This window comes from Aegilops tauschii, chromosome 3, assembly GCF_002575655.3.
Source record: "Aegilops tauschii subsp. strangulata cultivar AL8/78 chromosome 3, Aet v6.0, whole genome shotgun sequence".
Taxonomy (NCBI): Eukaryota; Viridiplantae; Streptophyta; class Magnoliopsida; order Poales; family Poaceae; genus Aegilops; species Aegilops tauschii.
The window spans coordinates 180,471,117-180,495,625 of record NC_053037.3 but is presented as its reverse complement, the minus strand read 5'-3'; the positions used below and the strand labels follow the sequence as shown (position 1 = coordinate 180,495,625).

The window sequence follows — 24,509 nt, the reverse complement described above, 5'->3', positions numbered from 1 at the left end:
AATGTATGCTCTATCAACAATGGCAACGCTTCAGATGCTCTTCGTGCTCGTTCCTCTTCTCGTCTTCGAGTGATTTGTTCGTCGCAGCTCCCCGTCGACCGTGCCGTCAACGCTGTCCGCGCCCCACCGCCACGACGAGCAAGTCGACACGTACACGTCCGCCGTCATCGATAGCGGGGAAGAGTGGAACATGGGATGCCACCGTCGACGTCTTGCCGGGCCTCACAGTCGGTGAGTTTGCCCGGAGCTTCGCGGAGGCACTCTTCCCCCTCCCGCTGAAGCTCCACTTCGCGAGGCTCACGGGCTGCCGGTGAGCTTGGTGCCGGACATGAAGAAGACATGTCGTGGGAAACGGGCGCCACCACGACCGGCGATCATTTAGACTAGTTAGAATAGCCTAGTCCGTTATAGTTTAGTTGGAATATTTTGAAAATGTAAAGATTTTCGTCCGGTTTAGATGAAAATCATACGGTTTGCATGTACATTCGTCCAGTTTGTTCAAATCTACTTTGAAATATCAAATATATATGCGGTATGATTGGATGACCAGCTCCCGTATCACTGCCCGTGGACTCTTTGTTCACGTGTGCGGACGGACACGTGTCCGTTTTATGGTCCGTGTTGGATATGTCGTTAGGTATGCATGTAATGCCTGGAACTAAAGGTCGAGTATTAGTTTTGTTTCTTTCAAGAGCACACCAAATGCGTTAGCATCAAAATTTCTTGTTTGTTTGGAAAAACAGGGATTTGCTCTCATGCTCTCAATGAAACTTCCACTGCTCCAAGACGGCTGCAATGACTTTTCCACGTTCCAGTACTCGTCCAATTATCAACTGTTTGGTTGTTGTTTCCATTTATTCGGCCAGTTAAATTACACCGAGGTCTCTCAAATTTCTTACAAACCTTTCCCCGACGGGTGACCCAACCCTCACAAACACGGCCGGGCAGCCCACGTCGGCGCTGACCTCGGCCTCGAACCCGTGCACCGTCGCCTCCCCCACACTACCGTGCCCGCTCCTATGCCCACCGCCGAACTCTTCGCCCGTCCACACGTGCCTCCACGACCCCCCGTCCGACGTCGGAAAGTAGGCGGTCACCGCGGTCCTGCCTTTGTCCAGGACCGGCACCACCAGCATCTCTGTCCCCACCAGGAACTGCTGGTAGGTCAGCTTCTGCACGCGCCGGTCCTCCGGGTAGTGCAGGAAGAGGTGGCGCGCCACGGGGAGGCCCTTCTCCGCCGCCTCCTGCATGTCAAAGAAATCCATCGATCCATCACCCGAACTCCTGATTAATTGAAAAATTAGTAGCGCTAGTAGAGCGGCATGGGGTTTGGACCTTGACGAGCTGGACGCGGTAGAACTCCCAGGCTTTGTATATCTTGGCGCAGCGCGCGAAATGCGCGAGGGTCCGGCTGTTGGAGTAGAACTGGCAGTTGGACCCGGGCTTGTTCCCCTGCAAATCAGCTCGTGTTTTCATCTGACTCACCGTACGTACGTGATTCATCATCCAATAGTACGTGTGTGTGTGTGTGTGGTGCTGGTACCTCGTGGGTGCGGAAGACGACGGTGAAGGCGTTCACCTCCATCCATCGCATGAGGAGCTCCTCGCTCCGTCGGTAGCGCAGGAGCGGGAGGTCGACGGTGCAGTACCCGCCGGCGTCGCTGTGGTTCAGCGGGATGCCGGAGAGGCCGCCGCTGAGCAGGCCCACGACGCTGCTCTTGATGCCGTCGTTGGCCTGCCAGCTCACCATCTGGTCCCCCTCCCAGAAGAGCATCGCCCACCTGGAGCTCTCCCTGAAGCCCGCCCGCACGAAGAACACCAGCCCGTCCTCCTCGCCGGCTTCCGACTTCCACTCGTCGGCGAACTCCCGGTTGACGCGCGCCCACAGCTCCGGGTACCGGTTGTGCGCCGCCACGGGGTCCTCCCCCGAGTGGAGCCGCGCGTCCAGCGGGAGGCCCTCCCCGAAGTCGGCCATCCAGCCGCTCACGCCTTCGTCCGCCATCCCGCGCAGGATGCCCTTGAACCAGGAGCTCGCCTCCGGGTTGGTGAAGTCCAGCATGGCCACGTCGAACGCCGTGTTGGGCATCATGTATGGCTCGCCGGCCTCGTCCCTCACCAGGATCCCCAGCTCCTTGGCCTCCTCGTACAGGTGCCTCCTCGCATTCCCCTTCTCGCCCATCTGCACATATACGTATTTAAGCTCGATCACAAGGAAATTTCACCGAAATTTGAAGCTCTGATCGATCGGGGATGCACGGCACGAACGGGGACGAGGCAGGGATTGCAGTATGTCATCGTCCTCACGCCGTCGCGCCGGAGATCGCGTATAAGGTCCTTCCAGCCGGCGTAGTGATCGTCGTCAACCTCCCAGTTCCACCAGAGCTGCGACCCGATCGCCGTCTTCCTCTGCCCAACCCAATCCTGCACAATATGCAACACGCACTAGTTCAGAGTTCAGAGCTGAGTGTTTCTCAAGCGCCACTAGAACTCTCCTCCTTTTATTGAGTTCAGAGTTCAAGAAAATGCATATAGAGTTGGATTGTTATTTTCCTTTTATTGACGGACGGGCTATGTTGTGGAGCCACTAATTTGTACTCTAAAACTCTCCTCCTTTATTAATGAATGAGGCAAGTCTTTTGCCTCTGTTTCAAAAAAAATAAAAAAAAGAGCTGAGTGTTTCTCAAGCGCTTGTTGATTTCTTCAGACCGGACCTGCAGCCAGAAAGCGGAGACCGGGACGTCGTGGTCTTGCAGCTGCCTCCACACACGGCGGACGGCCTCCGTGCCGCCCTGCATGCCGACGACCGCGCCGGAGGTGATCCATCTGGGAAGAACCGGCGGCCGTCCGGTCGACCCCGTGTAGCTCGTGATCAGCTCGGTGGGTGACTCTCCCTGCAGTATTCTTCCCTGAACCGAATTACCATATACCTGCAAAACAGAGCATGGAATCGCTGAATCGTTGGTGCACAGCGGAGTTGAGTTGGACTGTCCGCAGTTCTTGACTTCAGTCAGCTCACTCAGAGACTGATTAGAAAAGAAAATGCATATAGAGTGGCTGAATGGCTACCTGAATCTGCACTCTGTCAGGTTTTGTAAGGTCAAATATAGAATAATCGTATCCCTCCAGGTACAGGGACCTCATCTTGGAGGTCAGGTAGAAAGGAGATGGAGCATACGTGGTGCTCCAGTTTCCTCCCGACCTACACAAAATCACCACGAGTTGAATACCACAACAGAGCATCTCATAATCGAAATACCAAAAGGTGGGACTGATTAAAATGGCAACAAAATCTCCTTGTCTGGCTATGACAAAGTGAGAGAACTGTGGACATCGAGTAGGAGTTCCAAGCGCACACGCGCAAGACAACTGTGACAATTTGTCACTGTCGCTAGCGCCTAGCTGTGAGTCATTATACTCGCCATCATTGCCATCTTAAATACTTGTACGTTTCAAGTTCGTTCATGGATACAACAAGCCACACTAAGAGCGTTTTCAATCCATCGATGGTGCCCAAACTCTTGAATCTAAATGGTCAAACTTTTGAATCTTTTATACAAATTGGACTGTTCAAATAAATAAATTATTGTTTTACAAAATTCATTATAATATGGAATTTAATTATTTTTAAAAAAAATTGAATTTATTTATATTACTCCGGAGGGATTCATTATAATATGGAGTATGTAAAAACATCCTGTATTTGGATTGAAAACCACAATCGACAAATATTTGTAACAAAACATGGGGAAGCTAGTATTAATTTACCTGTAGCTGAGGAGATTGGCAGCGAAAGTGATGGGCTGGTCTCCCCTGCCAATCCCCTGCTCCTGCACAAGAACGGGCACCCTTCTCCCCTTGAACTCCATGCAGCTGAATTGCTCGCCGAAGCCGTAGAACCGCTCGTCGCGCTCGCTTGCGTACGTGAGGAATACCCGGTTGAACTCCTCCGGCCGTGCCTCCTCGTCCGCCGACGCTCTCTCCGGCGGCGGCAGCAGCGCTGAGACCTCCTCCTGGGCCGGGAACCCGGCGGAGAGCTTCTTCTTCTTGCTCATGCTCCTATGGAGTCGCCCCGCCAGGCGGAGCCGAAGGCTCAGGATGTTGATCCGGTGGGGCCTTGGAGCTGTCGTGGCCGCCGGTGGTGGACTCGAAGGATCGGCGTGGCCGCAGCTCCATTGGTAGTCAGCGATCTTGACGCTGAACGACACTTGCGTGTCGCTCTTCTCCTCCAGGAAGACCCAGTACCTCGCTGAAAGGATCGGCTTTCCTGCGCGGGCCTTGGCGCGGCGGCCGGCGCGCAGGCCGCAGCAGCACGACGACGCAGGGTCCGCCTTCTTCGCAGACACGACCCCGGTGATCAACAGCACCGGGAACCGTGTCTGGTCAGACGCTTCGAACGCGGCGCCGGCCTCGACGTCGCAGCGGTACAAGGACCTGATCCTGTCGACGCTCTGGCGGCCGGGAACAAGGCGGGCGCGTCCGTCGCGGAGCGCGAACGATCCGCGGCACTCGTCGGCCTCGGTGGTGGTGGAAGCCGCGGAGACGAACGCGACGCCGGGGATGGTCTCCCACATCACGCGGCTGCGAGGGTCGCCGCCGCCGGAGGAGGAGGGGACGCCTGCCAGCGAGACCGCTCCGCCGAGCGAGGGATTCCAGCTCAGGCGGAATCGGGAGCCGACGGGGTAATCGTGGGCGTGGGCGAGCTTGGAGAACGGGCCGAAGGAGAGGGGCGGCGCGGCATCGCCGTTGCGGAAAGCGGCGGCCGGGACGGCGCGCGGGAAGGGGTTGTTGAGGCGCGCGTTGTGCTTCTTGGTGGTCTTGGGCTTCGCCGTCGCCGGCGACGGCATGGCGGTGGCGGGAGAGCTGGAAGAGGCTCGCGCGCGGGTGCTCTACTCGACTTGGGATTGGGAAGCCCGCCATTGCCCATTGGCTGAAATAGATCCTGGAATGAGGGAGGATGGGGACGGGACGATGGGCCCAGGGACGGAGAGCACGCCTTCGTTTTTGACCGACGTCGAACGGAAATCTGAAGTTCTCAGCACACGTTTGAAATGAAATTGCATTAGACTCTGGATGTTCACTTCTTTTTTCTACCGAGGCGGAAGATGTTAGAGCATCTACAACGGGAATTGCCTAAATCCGGCACACAAATACCCGCGGACGGACGACCGGTCGCGTCCACGAGACAACACACAAAAAGTTGATTTCACAACCATAAACACCATTTTCAAATTACCAAATCCATATTAGTGCATGCAACATAAAACCTAATCTAGGCGGATCTCAGCCGGCTACGCCGTGCCCATGTCCGGCGGCCGTTTGCGCCCCTTGAAGTGTTGGTCCGGTCGGCGGCGAGGTAGAGTGGGACATGGGACACGGACCGGCTCACGGGACTCAAGACGTCGTCGTCTTCCATGCCCTACTCTTTCTCGTCGGAGTCCGGAACCTTCACGCTGCCGGTGAACGTGAGATCGATGATGGATCCGTCCTAGGAGAAGCCGGTGATGTCCACCACGACGTAGTTGCAGCGCTCGGACTGATGCACCATACGGGGCACCGGAGAATGTGACTCCGTCTCGCCAACGTTCACCGCCGCGAGGGCTTCCACCGTCTCCCGCTCCCGCTGCCTTGCATGGCGGGCACACCACGCCATATTGGTGTCAGCGGAAGCCCATGCGTTCACCTCCGCCTTGGCGCGCCAACGAAGCGGTTGCGCATCCGCCGACGCGTTTGAACGCCAGACGGGCCACGCCACCTCCGGTGACGCAGCAGGTGAAAGAGCATGGTGCTTCATGTTTGGTTTTGGCAATCGATGACAATTCATATGGACTAGTGGTTGCTTTGAGTTATATTTGAGGGGTTTGTAGATAGGCATTACTTGAAGACCATTTGTTGGTTTCAAGGTTATAAGAAGGAGTTTGGCCATGTGAGAGTTGAGACTATTGCAAGCATGTCTTAAAAAAAGGATTGTATGAGCTTTCATGTTTACCTTCAAGACATCATCTTTATGAAGAGAGAATATATGATACACGGTTGATCAAGACTAAGTACAAAGAGTGGATTCAAGTTGATCAACACACAAAGTGTAGAAAATGTACCAAGTGGGATCAAATGATCCCATGGTATGGTAAGCATTGTCCATTACGCTTTGTTTACTAATCCATGATCTATGTGAGGTTTCTATGTGGGTTAGGTATCTTTCCATTGGCTTGCATCAAAAGTAAGATATCATATAACTCATGGAGGATGAAATCAAGTGGTGATCATCATCAAGGTTGCGATGTGCAAGTTCAAATAGAGCGTCACGAAGAGATCACATGCTTGAAGCTTGCCGTCCACTCTGGTGATAACTAAAATGTGAAGATGTGCCGAAGAGAGGCTCACCCATAGTGGAGTATGGAGGAGCAATTTACTAGTCTTCATCGAGCCATCGAAATCAAGAAAGGTGGTCCAACTTGAGGGGGTCAAGATCGTCATCATCTAGTTCAAGTGGACTATGCGCAAGACTAAGGTATATCCTTAATAGGTTTTCTATCTTATCGGTCTCGTGGTGTTAGTTGGAAGACCGGGTTATAGGATCGATAGTCGTACTATCAAGGGGGGGGGGGCGCTCTCCAGTGAGTAGCTTGATAGTATCGTTCGTACAGAGCTCATACCTTTCCATCCTTGGCATCATCTTTTTGGTTCTTGTTTGGTTTTTCTCTATGTGAAGTTTTGGAGCTTGTGGCTATCTTCTTGACAAGCTCAAGTTCATCGAAAACGGATTCCATTTGCATCTTTTATTATGTTTTTGATGTTGAAGTTTTTGTCGGTTCTTCACTTATGGAGGTTTCACACTTCTACATTATTGGCATATTACTCTTGCTTGTCCTAAAGATTTGACAACTGTTGTCGTTAGCTTTCTATCAAGTTTGAGTTTATCGAAATCTGAGTTCGCTCGTTAAAGTTATGGTAGTTTCGGTCTAACATATTTCCTTTGTCTATTGCTGACAAGGCGGTTGTACCACATACCTTGGTGGTTGTACTGACCATTCGGTGCTTCAGGAACAACTACCGCCCGAGGGTTGATTCCATCGGGTCCAGCAGTATCCCAGGTGGTGGTGGTGCGGTTGTACCGCTGCTCTTTGGCGGTTGTACCACCGGGGACTTAGCCACCCCATAGGGAGCTGTAGGCAGTTGTTCCGGCAGAAGTACCACCGGAAAAGGGTGATTCCTTTCGGGTGGCTAGGCGGTACTCGACGGTAGTCGCCTGGTTGGCCCAGCTACTATCTTTGCAGCGGTACAACCGATGGCCTGAGGCGGTCGTACTGCTCTGGACTTAGCGACTACAAGAGCCTGGACGCAGCGGTTGTTCTGGTCCATGTACCTACCCTTGCACCGCACACGGGTGACTCCGTTAGGGTACTAGGGCGATAAACGGCGGTACACATCTGGTTGTACCTACTGAATTTATTCAGCGGTACTGCCGGCAGCACGAGCGGTTGTATCGTACCAGGCACCACGGGATGGCATTTTCGCCTTGAGCGGGTGTACTGCACTCCAATGCAGTTGTACCACTCATGTATTTTTCCGCAGCGTAACAGTTAGATTCGTGGGGCCCTATTTAAGGGGTTCTTCTTCCCCATTGCCCCCAACGACCTTGTGCAAGTTTTCTCCCACCATTGGTGACCTCTTGGAGCTTGCTTTATCTCTATCCCCCCCCCATGATTCATGCTTCTTTTTGAGGAAAAGAGAAATGATATCGAGATCTACATTTCCACCAATCCATCTCTCCTCTAGGTGAGGGGAACCCTTTGGATCTAGATCCTGGAGTTCTTTGTGTTCTCTTCTTTGTTTTTCCTCCCATATTCCCCTATAACATTAGTTGTTGTGGTGGGATTTGGGAGAGGACTTGCGCACTCCTTGTGCTCTTGCCATTTTCATTTAGTGCATTGGTTTGAGTTCTACACGGTGATATGTGGAAGTGAAAGTTGAGTAGCTCATTACTCTTGGGTGCTTGGTACCCAAGATCTTGTTCCTCTTGGGTGTTTGGGTGCCCTAGACGGTTAGTGTTGTTGCAGAGCTCAATCATTGTGATGTAAAGCTTCGGGACACTAAGGGAGCCTCCAATTAAGTTGTGGAGATTGAAACATGCAATTTCTACGGGTTCGGTAACCACCCCAAGGGTCGCCAATTGTACGGGTTTGATGGTAGCCATAGTGCACTTACTTTATGGTAGCCATAGTGCTTAATGTTATATATCTTGCTATCATCACATTGTTATTTATCTTGCTTAGCATAAGTTGTTGGTGCACATAATTGACCCTAGTATATTTAGGTGTTATGCTTGAAGAATTAAATGTTAGTTTTGTTCCACATTCGTTCATCAAGCCTAAACTGAAATTGTTTTGAAACCGCCTATCCACCCCCCTTTAGGCGACATCCACATCCTTTCAGCAGTGACACACCTCACACCGGATCCATGCACCATTTGCGCGGATGCTACCTCTTGAGCACTGCGTTGGTTTTCCCTTGAAGAGGAAAGGATGATGCAGCAAAGTAGCGTAAGTATTTTCCTCAGTTTTTGAGAACCAAGGTATCAATCCAGTAGGAGACTACACGCAAGTCGCCTCGTACCTACACAAACAAATAAGAACCTTGCAACCAACACGATAAATGGGTTGTCAATCCCTTCACGGCCACTTGCAAAAGTGAGATCTGATAGAGATAATAAGATAAATATTTTTGGTATTTTTTATGATATAGATTGAAAGTAAAGATTGCAAAGTAAAATAGATCGGAAACTTATATGATGGAAAATAGACCCGGTGGCCATAGGTTTCACTAGTGGCTTCTCTCAAGATAGCATAAGTATTACGGTGGGTGAACAAATTACTGTCGAGCAATTGATAGAAAAGTGCATAGTTATGAGAATATCTAGGCATGATCATGTATATAGGCATCACGTCCGCGACAAGTAGACCGGAACGATTCTGCATCTACTACTATTACTCCACACATCGACCGCTATCCAGCATGCATCTAGAGTATTACGTTCATAAGAACAGAGTAACGCATTAGGCAAGATGACATGATGTAGAGGGATAAACTCAAGCAATATGATATAAACCCCATCTTCTTATCCTCGATGGCAACAATAAAATACGGGCCTTGCTGCCCCTGTTGTCACTGGGAAAGGACACCGCAAGATTGAACCCAAAGCTAAACACTTCTCCCATTGCAAGAAAGATCAATCTAGTAGGCCAAACCAAACTAATAATTCGAAGAGACTTGCAAAGATAACAAATCATACATAAAAGAATTCAGAGGAGATTCAAATATTGTTCATAGATAATCTTGATCATAAACCCACAATTCATTGGATCTCGACAAACACACCGCAAAAAGAATTACATCGAATAGATCTCCAAGAAGATCGAGGAGAACTTTGTATTGAGATCCAAAGAGAGAGAAGAAGCCATCTAGCTAATAACTATGGACCCGAAGGTCTGTGGTAAACTACTCAGACATCATCGGAGAGGCTATGGTGTTGATGTAGAAGCCCTCCGTGATCGATTCCCCCTCCGGCGGAGCGCCGGAAAAGTCCCCAAGATGGGATCTAAAGGGTACAGAAGGTTGCGGCGGTGGAAATAGGGTTTCTTGGTGCTCTCGAATGTTCTCGGGGTATATGAGTATATATAGGCGAAAGAAGTCGGTCAGGGGAGCCACGAGGGTGGGGGCGCGCCTACTCCCTGGGCGCGCCCTCCTTCCTCGTGGCCTCCTCGTTCCTTTCTTGACATCCACTCCAAGTCCCCTGGATTGCGTTTGTTCCAAAAAGCACTCTCCCGAAGGTTTCATTCCGTTTGGATTCCGTTTGATATTCCTTTTCTGCGAAACACTGAAATAGGCAAAAAAAAACAGCAATTTGCACTGGGCCTTTGGTTAGTAGGTTAGTCCCAAAAATAATATAAAAGTGTATAATAAAGCCCATTAAACATCCAAAACAGATAATATAATAGCATGGAACAATAAAAAGTTATAGATACGTTGGAGACGTACCAAGCATCCCCAAGCTTAATTCCTGCTCGTCCTCGAGTAGGTAAATGATAAAAATGGAATTTTTGATGTGGAATGCTACCTAGCATATTTTTCAATGTAATTTTCTTTATTATGGCATGAATGTTCAGATCCGAAAGATTCAAGATAAAATTTTAATGTTGACATAAAAATAATAATACTTCAAGTATACTAACTAAGAAATTATGTCTTCTCAAAATAACATGGCCAAAGAAAGTTCATCCCTACAAAATCATATAGTTTGGTCATGCTCCATTTTCATCACACAAGAATGCTCTCATCATGCACAACCCCAATGACAAGCCAAGCAATTGTTTCATACTTTAGTAATCTCAAACTTTTTTAACCTTCACGCAATACATGAGCGTGAGCCATGGATACAGCACTATGGGTGGAATAGAGTATAATGATGGGGGTTATGTGAAGAAGACAAAAAAGGAGAAAGTCTCACATTGACGCGACTAATCAACGGGCTAGGGAGATGCCCATCAATTGATGTCAATGCAAGGAGTAGGGATTGCCATGCAACGGATGCACTAGAGCTATAAATGTATGAAAGCTCAACAAAAGAAACTAAGTGGGTGTGCATGCAACTTGCTTGCTCACGAAGACCTAGGGCATTTGAGGAAGCCCATTGTTGGAATATACAAGCCAAGTTCTATAATGAAAAATTCCCACTAGTATATGAAAGTGACAAAACAAGAGACTCTCTATCATAAAGATCATGGTGCTACTTTGAAGCACAAGTGTGGAAAAAAGGATAGTAGCATTGTCCCTTTTTATTTCTTTTCTCTTTTTTTGCCTTTCTTCTCTTTTTTTATTTGGGACAATGCTCTATTAATGATGATCATCACACTTCTATTTATTTACAACTCAATGATTACAACTCGATACTAGAACAAAATATGACTCTATATGAATGCCTCCGGTGGTGTACCGGGATGGACAATGAATCAAGAGTGACATGTATAATAAATTATGCATGGTGGCTTGCCACAAATACGATGTCAACTACATGATCATGCAAGGCAATATGACAATGATAAAGCGTGTCATAATAAATGAAACGGTGGAAAGTTGCATGGCAATAAATCTCTGAATGGCTATGGAAATGCCATAATAGGTAGGTATGGTGGCTGTTTTGAGGAAGATATAAGGAGGTTTATGTGTGATAGAGCGTATCATATCACGGGGTTTGGATGCACCGACGAAGTTTGCACCAACTCTCAAGGTGAGAAAGGGCAATGCACGGTACCGAAGAGGCTAGCAATGATGGAAAGGTGAGAGTGCGTATAATCCATGGAATCAACATTAGTCATAAAGAACTCACATACTTATTGTAAAAATCTACAAGTCATCAAAAACCAAGCATTACGCGCATGCTCCTAGGGGGATAGATTGGTAGGAAAAGACCATCGCTCGTCCCAGACCGCCACTCATAAGGATGACAATCAAAGAACACCTCATGTTTCAAATTTGTTACACAACGTTTACCATACGTGCATGCTACGGGACTTGCAAACTCTAACACAAGTATTTCTCAAATTCACAACTACTCAACTAGCACGACTCTAATATTACCATCTTCATATCTCAAAACAATCATCAAGTATCAAACTTCTCTTGGTGTTCAATGCACTTTTTATGAAAGTTTTTTATTATACCAATCTTGGATGCCTATCATGTTAGGACTAATTCTATAGCCAAAGCAAATTACCATGCTGTTCTAAAGGACTCTCAAAATAATATAAGTGAAACATGAGAGATCAATAATTTTTATAAAATAAAACCACCACCGTGCTCTAAGAGATATAAGTGAAGCACTAGAGCAAAATTATCTATCTCAAAAGATATAAGTGAAGCACATAGAGTATTCTAATAAATTCCGATTCATGTGTGTCTCTCTAAAAGGTGTGTATAGGAAGGATGATTGTGGTAAACTAAAAAGCAAAGACTCAAATCATACAAGACGCTCCAAGCAAAACACATATCATGTGGTGAATAAAAATATAGCATCAAGTAAAGTTACCGATGGACGAAGACGAAAGAGGGGATGCCTTCCGGGGCATCCCCAAGCGGACGCAATGGATTCTCGACGGAAGGAGTTCGAGCACTGCCGTCGGCGACCTCCTCCCAGGAGCGGCGGGGCGCAAGGCAGGCGGTCATCTTCTCCTCGGGACCACGTGAGATGAGCTCGGGGTCAAAGGATCTGGAGGTGTAGGACTCGGATTCATTGCCTCCATGCCAGAGAAGGTAGGAGATCGTCGGGTGGGAGCTTGTGGGCGAAGGGAGTCGACTGAAGGGGATGGGAGTGGAGTGGAATGCGGCTAGGGTTTTGACTAGAGGTGTGGATAGGGTCCATTTTATGTGGGGTCGGGTGAGCCGGCGTGGGCCGAATCTGACGTGGCGGGCGTGCACAGGCACGTCTGGGCATCCCGCACCTAGATTTAGACTGGATATGGGAGTGCGGGCTCGTCCGGGTGTTCGGGTTGGCTACGAAGAGGTCAGTTGGGTGGCGTTTTTGCGTCCGAACAGTGACTTGGCAGTCTGTCCGGATGTTTAGAACGGGTATGAAGGATCCGGTTGTAGATGCTCTTACAGTATCGTTGGTCAGGCACCAAAGTTCAGGATACATTCATCTAAAATAAAGTTCAGCACACTTTCGGACGTCGAATATCATGTGAGATCAAGTTTTTGATGTAGAAAATTAGTAGAAACTTGAGTCATCTATTTTGGAACGGAGGGAGTACTAATTAGTGAAGATATTTTTGTAGAAAGTAAAAAGTAGTGTGCTATCTAAAATAGCTTGGCCCTTCTCCAAATGCTATACAAGTTATTGCGTGCTATATTCAAAATAGCGTTTCGAAGAAAATGCCAACTATATCATAGAAATTAAGGATTTCCACATCTAAAATTTTGTCCAGGAGCTATACATGCATACCGTTGGTGTACATATTATGACATTAGATGCACTTTCGAGAATTCTTCTTGTTTTCTTCCGCACAAATGCAATATTTTCACCCTAGTCTTTTGATTTCACATTCACAACAGCAACCGGTCCTTCTACTGTTGATGTTGTGCTAGACACGCCAAGGCCTACAATCACCAAAGGAGACCGGATCATTATTCAAATGAACATAATTCTAAGAGCATCTCGGTCGTGCCCCCAACAGCCCCCCAAGCCCCTTTTTCGGCGCCGGCGCCCAAAAACGACCCAATCGCGTCCTCAGGAGCCCATTTTTCTCCGGTTAGGCTCGAAACTGGCACCGGCGGACCCAGGCCGAACCCAGCGCGCTGGGGGCGCCTTGGGGCGATCGTTTTTGGTGCGAAAGAACGGCGGGCCCACCGAGTCAGTGACCCGCGCCTTGTCGTCCTCAGAGCATCTCCAGCCGTTAGCCCCCTAGGGGGCTCGGAAAATCGCCATCTGGAGGCGAACCGGCGCTAAAATCGGCTTGGGGGCAATCGGGTTCCCAGCCGCCGCCCCCAGGGTCGCCCCCAGTCGCCCTTTTTTAAATATTTTTGAAAAGAAATTTGGCAAAAATTTGGCAAAACATTACAAAGATTCAACAAACAGGACATAAACTTCGGCGTTCTACAATTTTTTACATAGAAAACATAAAATTTACTAAAAAAACAAAGCGCCGGGACTACAGGCTGAAGAACTCGCTTAACGCGGCGTAGTCACCGTCGTCGCCGCCGTCGTCCTTCTCCTTCTTCACGCTACTGGACACCTGCCCGGGGTCGCCCTGGCGGACAGGTTTAGCCAGTGGCGGCACGTCGTCGTCGATGTCTTCAAGCATGATGACGCCCCCTTCATCGCGCCCACGGTGGCGCGCAGCGATCTCTGCCAGGGCGCGACACTGGCGCTCCATCTCCAGCCACGCCCAGTCTTCCCGCGCCCACTTCATGGCTGCCTCGTCGTCGAGCCACGGCTCCGTCTTCACGGCGGGGAGCACCGAATCCGTCTTCGACTTGACGAGGCGGGGAAGAGCCGAGGAGGAGGCACGCCCGCCCTCATTGATGACGATGTCGGCGCTGCGGGTGCGCCGGCCAAGTGGCGTTTCCGCGGGCTCGGCCTTGACGCTGAAGAGCGCCGGCGACCCGGAGGAGTGGGAGGAGGAGGAAGAGGAGTTGGTCCTCCTCGGCATGCATTGGCTGCCACTCCGGTGGGGGACCGGGGCGGCCGGGTACGTCAGTGGCGGCTGGCCGCCCTCGAGGTGCTCGGGGACGGCGTGGAGTGTGCGGCCGGGGGTGCCCCACCACAGGTAGAGGCCGTCACTGTTTTTGCTCCCCCGCACAACTGGCGCGTTGTTGGTGGAGGCTAGCCGCTCCGCCTGCCGACGTTTGAAGTACGCCGCCCATGACTCGTGGTTGCCGACGGCATACTCCAGGAGGGCCCGCTGCTCCTCCGTCAGAGACGCCCGCGCACGCTCGATCTCGGCGCGGAAGTAGTCGGGGCGCGTGATGTCGGACAGCGAGGGGACAGGGACGCCCCTGGTGTTGAGCCTCCACCGCCCCGGCGCGCGCATGTCGGGAGGCGCCGGGTAGTTGGCTTCGTGCAGGAGATGGGCTTCCCACTCGTGCAGAGAGCGGCAGCCGAAGCCATTGACAGCCGCCCCATCGTTGGGGAACCTTTCGCCCATCGTCTGCGGCGGCTGTGAACGGGGAGGGAAAGAGAGCTCGTCGGCGGTGGCTGTGCACGGGGAGAGAGAGGGGCTGCGGGCGAGTGTGTCCACCGGCGAGGGAGGCGCTGCTTTATATAGCGGCGGGGGGGTGGCATCGTGTGTACGAGTGGCGAGGAGGGGGCGCGTCGCCACACCACGCCGCCCGTGAGGAATCAATGGAAGCCTGACCAGGGGCAGCCATGCCATTGATTCCCCGCAGGAAACGAGGCGATTTGAGGATGACGAGGTGCGGGTCACTGACTCGGCGGGCCCCCCGTTCTTTCGCCCCAGAAACGACTGCCCCGGCGCCCCCAGCGCGCCGGGTTCGGCCTGGGTCCGCCGGCACCAGTTTCGAGCCTAACCGGCGAAAATGGGCTCCTGGGGGCACGACTGCGCCGTTTTTTTAGCGCCGGTGCCGAAAAGGGGCCTGGGGGGCCTATTGAGATGCTCTCACATCGCCTCGGTTTCCGGCGGGGAATCAATGCCAAGGCTGCCACCGGTCAGCCTTCCATTGATTCCTCATGGGCGGCACGGTGCGGCGACGCGCCCCCTCCCCACCACACGTACACACGACGCCACCCCCCCTCCCCCGCCGCTATATAAAGCAGCGCCTCCCTCGCTGATGGACACACTCACCCGCAGCCCCTCTCTCTCCCCGTGCACAGCTGCCGTCGACGAGCTCTCTTTCCCTCCCCGTTCACAACCACCGCAGACAATGGGCGAAAGGTTCCCCGGCGATGGGGCGGCTACCAATGGCTTTGGCCGCCGCTCTCTGCACGAGTGGGAAGCCCATCTCCTGCACGAAGCCAACTACCTGGCGCCTCCCGACATGCGCGCGCCGGGGCGGTGGAGGCTCAGCGCCGGGGGCATCCCCGCCCCCCCGCTGCCCGACGTCACACCCCCCGACTACTTCCGCGCCGAGATCGAGCATGCGCGGGCGTCTCTGACGGAGGAGCAGCGGTCCCTCCCGAGTACGCCGCCGGCAACCACGAGTCGTGGGTGGTGTACTTCAAACGCCGGCAGGCGGAGCGGCTAGCCACCACCAACAACGCGCCGGTGGTGCGGGGGAGCAAAAACAGTGACGGCCGCCGCCTGTGGTGGGCGCCCCCGGCCGCACGCTCCACGCCGTCCTCGAGCACCTCGAGGGCGGGAACAAGCCACCGCTGACGTACCCGGCCGCCTCGGTCCCCCGCCGGAGTGGCGGCCAATGGATGCCGAGGAGGACCGGCTCCTCTTCCTCCTCCTCCCACTCCTCCCACTCCTCCGGGTCACCGGCGCTCTTCAGCGTCAAGGCCGAGCCCGCGGAAACGCCGCTCGGCCGGCGCACCCGCAGCGTCGGCATCGTCATCAACGAAAGCGTGCGTGCCTCCTCCTCGGCTCCTCCCCGCCTCGTCAAGCCGAAAACGGAGTCGGGGCTCGCCGCCGTGAAGACGGAACCGTGTCTCGACGATGAGGCGGCCATGAAGTGGGCGCGGGAAGATTGGGCGCGGTTGGAGATGGAGCGCCAGCGCCACGCCTTGGCAGAGATAGCCGCGCGCCGCCGTGGGCGCGATGAAGGGGGCGTCATCATGCTTGAAGACAGCGTAGACGACGCGCCGCCACCGGCCAAACTTGTCCGCCAGGGTGACCTCGGGCAGGGGTCCGACAGCGTGAAGAAGGAGAAGGACGACGGCGGCGACGACGGCGACTACGCTGCGTTAAGCGAGTTCTTCAGCCTGTAGTCGCGGCGCTTTGTTTTTTTAGTATATTTTATGTTTTGTATGTAAAAAAATGTAGAACGCCGAAGTTTATGTCCTGTTTGCCGAATCTTTGTAATGTTTTGCCGAATTTTAGCCAATTTTTTTTAAAAATATTTAAAAAAGGGCGACTGGGGGTGACCCTGGGGGCGGCGGCTGGGAACCCGATCGCCCCCGAGCCGATTTTTAGCGCCGGTTCGCCCTCAGGCGGCGATTTTTTGAGCCCCTGGGAGGCCAACGTGCTGGAGATACTCTAACAGGAGCATAGTACACCTCGCCGCCACCCTCGCCATGACCTGGGTGGGAAAAGGGTAGAGGAAATCTAGGGACTATGAGTTGCCTCCATTGCGTTGTCCACGACCTGGCAAGTTAGGGTATATGGATGATGGGCCTATTGTTGCATTGCGTTAGGCTGATGCCCGATGGGCTGCTATCTGCTGAGCCCCTGCTGTGTTTCGATTCCTCCACGCTAAAAACGCTGAAAGTTTTTGTGTTAAGCGCCGTTATAGCACACTATAACGTGAATAGCGGCATAGCGTGTAAAATGGCTAAAATATAACGTGGCAACCTCAAATACGCTATAGCGAAGTTTAAACGCCAAAATAGAGCGGTATTTTTTTGACTGTTGTGAACCAAGTGTATATAGATATGTTTTATTGTGTTTGTTCACTCATTTCAGTCTTAAGCCCATTTTAAAGTATTCAAAATATTATGAACGGGGGAGTACAATTTTTAAGATAGAATCGTATGATGTGTTTTTATTTTGAGAAGATCGTACGATGTGGTGTAACAAAGACAAAACAATAACTTAAAGACCCCGCAAAAAGAAAAACAGTACTACTACCTCTGTTTTGGTCTATTGGTTCCCTTTGTAATTTGTGCTAAATTTTAAACAATGATTTAACTTATAAAATGTTAATGCATGTCAACAAAAATTACATCGTTTGATTCATATTTGAATATAGTTTTCAATGATATAATTTTTTATGACATGCAAAAACGTTTTGTTAGTTAAATACATGATCAAAATTTGACACAAAATATAATGGAGACCAATAAACTATGACGGAAGTAGTAGTAAAGTACACCGGTATTACACGCAAGAACTTACATAACCAGATTGCAATTTATTTGAAAGAAACATTCAATCTATTCATAACTGATTATAGCAATACAGAGAACACCGGTGATAACAAAAATTATAACCAAATTCATGTACCATCTAGCAATGACTACAAGCACTGGAGCAAGCCAAAGGCACGCCATCATCATCACATATCTCTTACCAGAGGCGAACAAACCATGCAAACACACGCTGTCGTCGTCAGGGAAGTTGTCGTGCTAAGGCCTCACAGGACCAGAGCAGCAACCATCGTTGATGAAGAGAGTCGTACAATTGAAAGGATCAAACATGTAAACACAAGAACAAAGACAATTGAATATTGACATATCACATTATAACACAGGGAAATATACAATTTATAGCCACATATGCACGAAGTTACACAAACCGTGGCGTGGCGGCGATTTGCTACACAAAATGTGGTCATTGGCCTCTTCTGATCTATATCGATAATATTTTGGCCACTGTTTTTACACGCTCATGGATTTAACAAATTTGCTTCGCTGAGACAGAGGCCTAGAGACAACAACAAACTTTACTCACAATGCATCGTCAATGGATATATGAGAAAGAAGACTTTGGCAACCCTAAAGATTTAGATGTAGTTTTCAATTTGAGTGTTTTTATAGAATTTGTCACACTTAATTTATGCCCTTTCGGCCTTTTAGCACGAAAAAAAGTTGGTCACGTGCTAAGCTGTCGGTTAAACATGGCAACAAAACTCTAGCGAACGACCGCGTCCTATTGTGAACAAAGACCTGATTGTGGGAACATACAAAGTACGTACTCGTACAAATTGCTTTGGCAATGAACATACAAAGTACTTGTACCAAAAGGAAAGCCGTGTTCGCTCAAACCAAGTGCTTTGGCAACATACATACAAAGTACTAACGTAACGATGAATTTAGCTCAATATGCGGCTGGCTGCCGAGTCGGCCAGGTACAATGAACCTGCTGCTAGCACAACTTTCCCTTTAAGGCGACATCGGCTGTATTGAGACAGCTTGACTGGGTGTGTGTTCATTTTTTTGGGGAACATTTTTCTAAACACAATAATGCACCTCATACATACCCCTACGAATACATGTACGTACAACTTATCTATGTGAGCACCTCCAAGGACTGATCCGGTCTATCAACTTAAGATTAATGAAGTCACCACAGACGCTTTCATAGTCGACAGGAACGTCTTCTCCCACTGAATGGACCTCGCCGAAAAGACTGAAATAAATCCAGAAAAAATACAAGCAACAGTGTCAAGTGTAGGACTTGAACCCTGGTGGGCTGATTTCACCACAAAGAACTTGACCATCTGAGCTAGACCCAGTCCGCTTTTGCAGGAACATTTGGTTGTTACTGTTTGGTGAAAGATGTACACGCCCTATAAAAAATACCTTCCATGGTCTTATATCTAAGTTTTTTTTAGAGTACGTAGTCTTTTATCTAAGATCAGGTGTGGTCCTCCCCCCCCCCCCCAACACACAAATATCAGGTAGTAGTATATGTTTTTCTTCTCTTGTTTGCGAAAGGCCAAAACTAAACATGTTCCCCCGCAAAAAAACACCAAACATGTTAGCAACCCTAGCCGTTGTTCCAAAGGTCCGCTTCACGCCGCGATCTCGCTTCCCCTTCTCTCTCCCATTCGATGGCATCGTTGGCGGCAAGAGGAGTGGGGACTGTCCATTTCGTTTTTTTCTCCTTGGGTTTTGTTTCCCTTGTGACATGGATGAGAATCATCATCAAAAAGAAGGGCACATCCTTTTGTAACAAACTGGTAAGAGGCCTAAATATTTTGAAGAAATCTTTAATAAACCTCCTATAAAAATCAGCATGACCAAGAGAACTCCTTATACCTCTTATATCCCTGGGATATGGTAGCTTCTCAATAGCTTCTATCTTACCTCTATCAATCTCAATACCTCTTTTAGAAATTTTGTGACCAAGATAATACCTCTGTTCACCGTGAAATTGCAGCTCTATGATGACCCACAAGTATAGGGGTTTAATCGTAATCCAAGAGTGTAGAACCCAAAGAGGAGCAGAAGGAATCGATAAGCGGTTTTCAACAAGGTATGCTCTGCAAGTGTTGTCAGATAGTTTTGATAGATATTTTGATATCAAGATAATTGGTAGCAAGTAGCAAGTAATAAAAGTAGCAATGTGCAACAAGTGGCCCAATCTTTAATGCTGCTAAGGACAAGCCGGTGGAACTTCTTATAGTGATTAAAACACTCTTGAGGACGCACATGAATTTCTTCTAGTTACTTTCACCACGATTCATCGACTTGCGCTCATTGCCGTGTTAAGTTGTTATGTGGGTGGATCGAAACTAAGGTGTTGTTCTTACTTGAACAAACACCTACTTATTATTATACCCTCCATGCAAGCATCCGCAAATACAAGAGAAGTAATTAAGATAAATCTAACCATAGCATGAAACATATGGATCCATAACAACCCCTTAAAGAACAATTCATAAACTGGGGTTTAGGCTTCAGTCACTCCCGCAACCCATCATTTACAAATTAATTCCAATATGTGTTCCCCTATGCCCAAAGACGGTGAAGTGTCATGTGGTTGACGTTCACATGACGCCACTAGAGGAAGAACCACATAATATATCATCAAAACATTGAATGGTGATCAATTGATAAAAGAAAATACGGACATAGAAGCATCATCCTTATAAGCATCATTATAACAGTAATTAATATTCATAAAACTTCTCATGATCAAGTAATACTCTACCCACAAGTCAAGGTATAAATAATAAACTCTCTTTAAAACTAACAAACTATGTTCTCAGTCATTCAAGGAATTACAATTCATCATACTTTCTAGAAGAGTCTATGTAAGAGCTTTAATTTAGCAAACTTCACATGCTCAACTATCATACAATCTTATAATTATTGTTGATACTCAAAGCATATTTTTTGAGCAAACCATTTCCATTGAACACAAAGGAAGATGGGGGTTTAATATGTTACCATCCAATTTACTTACCGAAAGGATAATTGTGAACAATAATAACTCATGATCATAATATTCAACTGGATATATGTGCCTGGATCTTTCGCCACCACATGTTGCTTGCTAAGTGGAGAATAATTAAGGTTGGAATAGACGAAGATATTTTGACTCTTGCATAAAAGTAAAACTTAAAGAATAAAAGGTAGGCCCTTCGCAGAGGGAAGCGGAGGCTATCATGTGCTTTATGATTTTGGGATGTGCAAACACTTAATGCAAAGGAACATCACTTTATATTGCCCCTTACAATAGTGACCTTTATTGAGTAGTATGTCGCTTTTATTACTTCACCATCATAAGATCATACAAAGCTTATTTCCATTCAAATAAACGGCCACACATATTTAAGAGCATTTTTTATTGTTGCACCGATGACAACTTACTTGAAGGATCTTGTTCAATCCATAGGTAGATATAGTGAACTCCCATGACAAGAAACTGGGTTTAAGGGTATTTGGATGCACAAGCAGTATCTCTACTTAGTATGGAAGTTTTGGCTAGCCAAAACTTATAAACAAACACCACATGTTGGAGGATTCATGACAATATAACTTCTATCCAAATATACATAAATATAACTCATTATGTTGTCTTCCTTGTCCAATCCTAAAAGGTGTCCAAGATAGTGTATTCGCATGTGAAATCTATCTTCCTTGATTATTCTTTCATGAATTGTCTGAATGACCAATGTTATGTTTGTTAACCTTCAATAAATTTTACCATCTACGCCCCTCATGTGAAGTCATTACTTCCCATGGGATAAGCATATAAAATTTATTCTGCAAAGATGGATGCAAAGCAATAAAAGTAAAAGATACTCATATAAATCTTTATTACAGATTACATTGATAGCACGGGGATGAAACAAACAATCAAAAACTACTTCATATTAATACTCTTTCTAGGTCACGAAATACTAAAGATTGAACTAACATAGATAATGATGGTAAAAGTGGCAGTGATACGATATCGGGGCACCTCCCCCAAGCTTGGAACAAGCCAAGGGTGGTGCCCATACCCGAGTACTCAAATTTCCTTTTTCGATGATGGTGGCGATGAAGTGGTGGGCTTGTCATCCTTAATGACGTTCAACAAAATCTCAGTTAGACCTTGAATCTCATGAAGCACGTGTTGAATCATGGTGTCATTATTCTTCACTTCAAACATTATATCCTTGTTTTCAGGCCAACATTAACTTTTCCCTGCATCACTTTCACTTGGACGAGAGATGTCCCAATTGGAGGGTATATGCGTACGAGAAGTATTCTCAACTCGATAATTGTGACTCAAATTGTGAAAATTGTTTCCATGTAACTTGCCTGAGGGTCTCTTTGGAATGGAGCCCTCTAATACCTTGTGAGACCTGTATGAATTTTTGCCACTTTTAAGGCCCTGCATGGATTTGGCTTAGTGGAGATGGTGGCCAGAGTCCCTCGCCTGGACTCCGGTGACCGGCCTTCCAAGGAATCCCATGAGCCTTCATCCATCATGACGTCTCCCATCAGCTCCCTCTCACGATCTATCTAGAGAAGCCAAGCATCGATCTAGCCCACATTGTTGCAGGAGGAGGAATACATGATGATCTAGAGCCCAAAATCCTGACAGAAAACTACAAGAAACGAAAATAGGAGGAAAATTTGCGATAGGAGGTCAAAACATCACGATATATATAATGAATTTTTATCTTGCAGCACTAGTATTCAAGAAGAACATAGAGTTGAGAAAGTGCTGCACATGAGGCCCATAAGCCACCAGGCCACACCCCCTGGCTTGTGGGTCCCACGTGAACTCCCTCACATGTTTCTTATATTCCTAATTTTTTTATTTATTCCAAAACTAAGAGAAGGTATTTTTATGGAATTTTTGGAGTCAATGTACTTACCGTAGAACATACCTATCCCTTTTCAGAATTTTGGAGCGTTCCAGAAGATCTCTTTTATGCACTCTTCTGGTGTAATTACTTGAATAACGTCTAAATCAATGTTAATGGGATTGCCTGCAGTATAATTTTTTAAGTCTTTGCCCATTAATTACCTTCTTTTTTTCTCCTTTGGCGTTATCAATCTTGATGGCTTCTGAACGGTAAACTTGTTCGATTACATAGGGTCCTTCCCATTTGAAGAGAAGTTTGACGGCAAAGTGTCTCAGACGAGACTTGTACAAAACAATAATGTCACCAATATTAAATTATCATTTCTGAATTATTTTATCATGCCATCTTTTAACTTTTTCTTTAAATAATTTTGCATTTTCATAAGCTTTCGTTCTCCACTCATCCAGAGAAATTATATCAAATAGCCTCGTTTCACCAGCAAGTTTAAGATCATAATTAAGTTCTTTAACTGCCCAATAGGCTTTATGTTCCAACTTAAGACGTAAATGACAACTTTTCCATAAACCATTTTATAAGGGGACATACCGATAGGATTTTTATAAGTAGTTCTAATGCCCAGAGTGCATCATCAAGTTTTATAGACCACTTCTTTCTAGATATATTAATACTCTTTTGCAAGATTAATTTTATCTCTCTATTACTCAATTCTACTTGCCCACAATACTGAGGATGATAAGGTGATGCTACTCTATGGTTTACATCATATTTAGCTAATAATTTCCTGAAAGCACCATGAATAAAATGTGAGCCACCATCAGTCATTAAATATCTAGGAACTCCAAACCTTCGGAAGATAACCTCTTTAAGCATTTTAATAGAAGTCTTATGATTAGCACTACTAGTTGGAATAGCTTCTACCCACTTAGTAACATAATAAACGACAACTAGTATATTAGTGTACCCATGGGAGGAAGGAAAAGGTCACATATAATCAAAACCCCAAACATCAAATGGTTAAATAACATTCATAGGCATTTCTTGACGTATATTAATATTTCCAACACTTTGACATTCATCACAAGAAATGACAAACTTACATGCATCCTTCAAAAGAGTAGGCCAATAAAAGTTGGATTACAATACCTTGTGTGCAGTTCTATCTCCAGCATGGTGTCCTCCATATGCATTGGAGTGACACTTCCTCGAGATTTTTTCCTGCTCATGCTCAGGTATAAAATGTCTAATAATACCACCTACTCCTTTATATAGATGTGGGTCATCCTAAAAGTAATGTCTCAAGTCAAAGAAGAATTTTTTTTATTGATATGTATAGCTAGGTGGTATATAGTTAGCAAAAAATGTAATGAGCATAATCAACATACCAGGTGTTATCACGAGAGGAAGAAGAATTAATAACAGCTAATTTATCATCAGGAAAACTACCATTCACCGGTATTGGGTCATCAAGAATATTGTCAATCCTAGAAAAATTATCTGTTACAGGATTACATGCTCCCTTTCTATCAAAAATATGCAAATCAAACTCTTGTAGTAAGGACCCACCTAATCAACCTAGGCTTAGCATCTTTCTTATACATAAGATATTTAATAGCAGCATGATCAGTGCGAATAGTAATTTTAGAATCAACAATGTAAGGTCTAAATTTATCACAAGCAAAAACAACTACTAGAAATTCTTTCCCAGTAGTAGCATAATTTTCCTGAGCATTGTTCAAGTTCTTACTAGCATAATGAAGAACATTCAATTTCTTATCAACTCTTTGACCAAGTACAACACCTACAGCAAAATCACTAGCATCACACATAATTTTAAAGGATAAATTCGAATCATAGGCACGGTTTAGTGAAGCGCTTTGGGCTAATATATAAGGGGTTAGCCCCTTAACTGAGCTAGGTTGGCCACACTAGTAGTGGCCCAACCGGCCACATGGGAACTGTGCACATGCATGTGCACCACAAGAGGAGCATGGCGCGGCCGTGCGTGGCCAGGGCACGGTAGGCAGCATGGTGCGGTCCAGGGGATCGGTACCACGTGGCCACGTGCAGGCGGC

At 47.6% G+C, this 24,509-nt stretch overlaps 1 protein-coding gene across 1 annotated transcript; it reads right to left on the bottom strand.

The window, feature by feature from the left end:
- Nucleotides 1-826: 826 nt before the first annotated feature.
- Nucleotides 827-4,955, bottom strand: LOC109737857 (uncharacterized). The gene is made up of 7 exons (XM_020296985.4): nt 3,766-4,955; nt 3,067-3,199; nt 2,712-2,927; nt 2,266-2,421; nt 1,544-2,179; nt 1,336-1,452; nt 827-1,244 (listed from the first exon to the last, which is right to left on the bottom strand). Exons 1-7 carry the CDS (start codon nt 4,842-4,844, stop codon nt 867-869), a joined length of 2,715 nt encoding a protein of 904 aa, XP_020152574.1. The 5' UTR covers nt 4,845-4,955; the 3' UTR covers nt 827-866.
- Between the last annotated feature and the right edge of the window lie 19,554 nt (nt 4,956-24,509).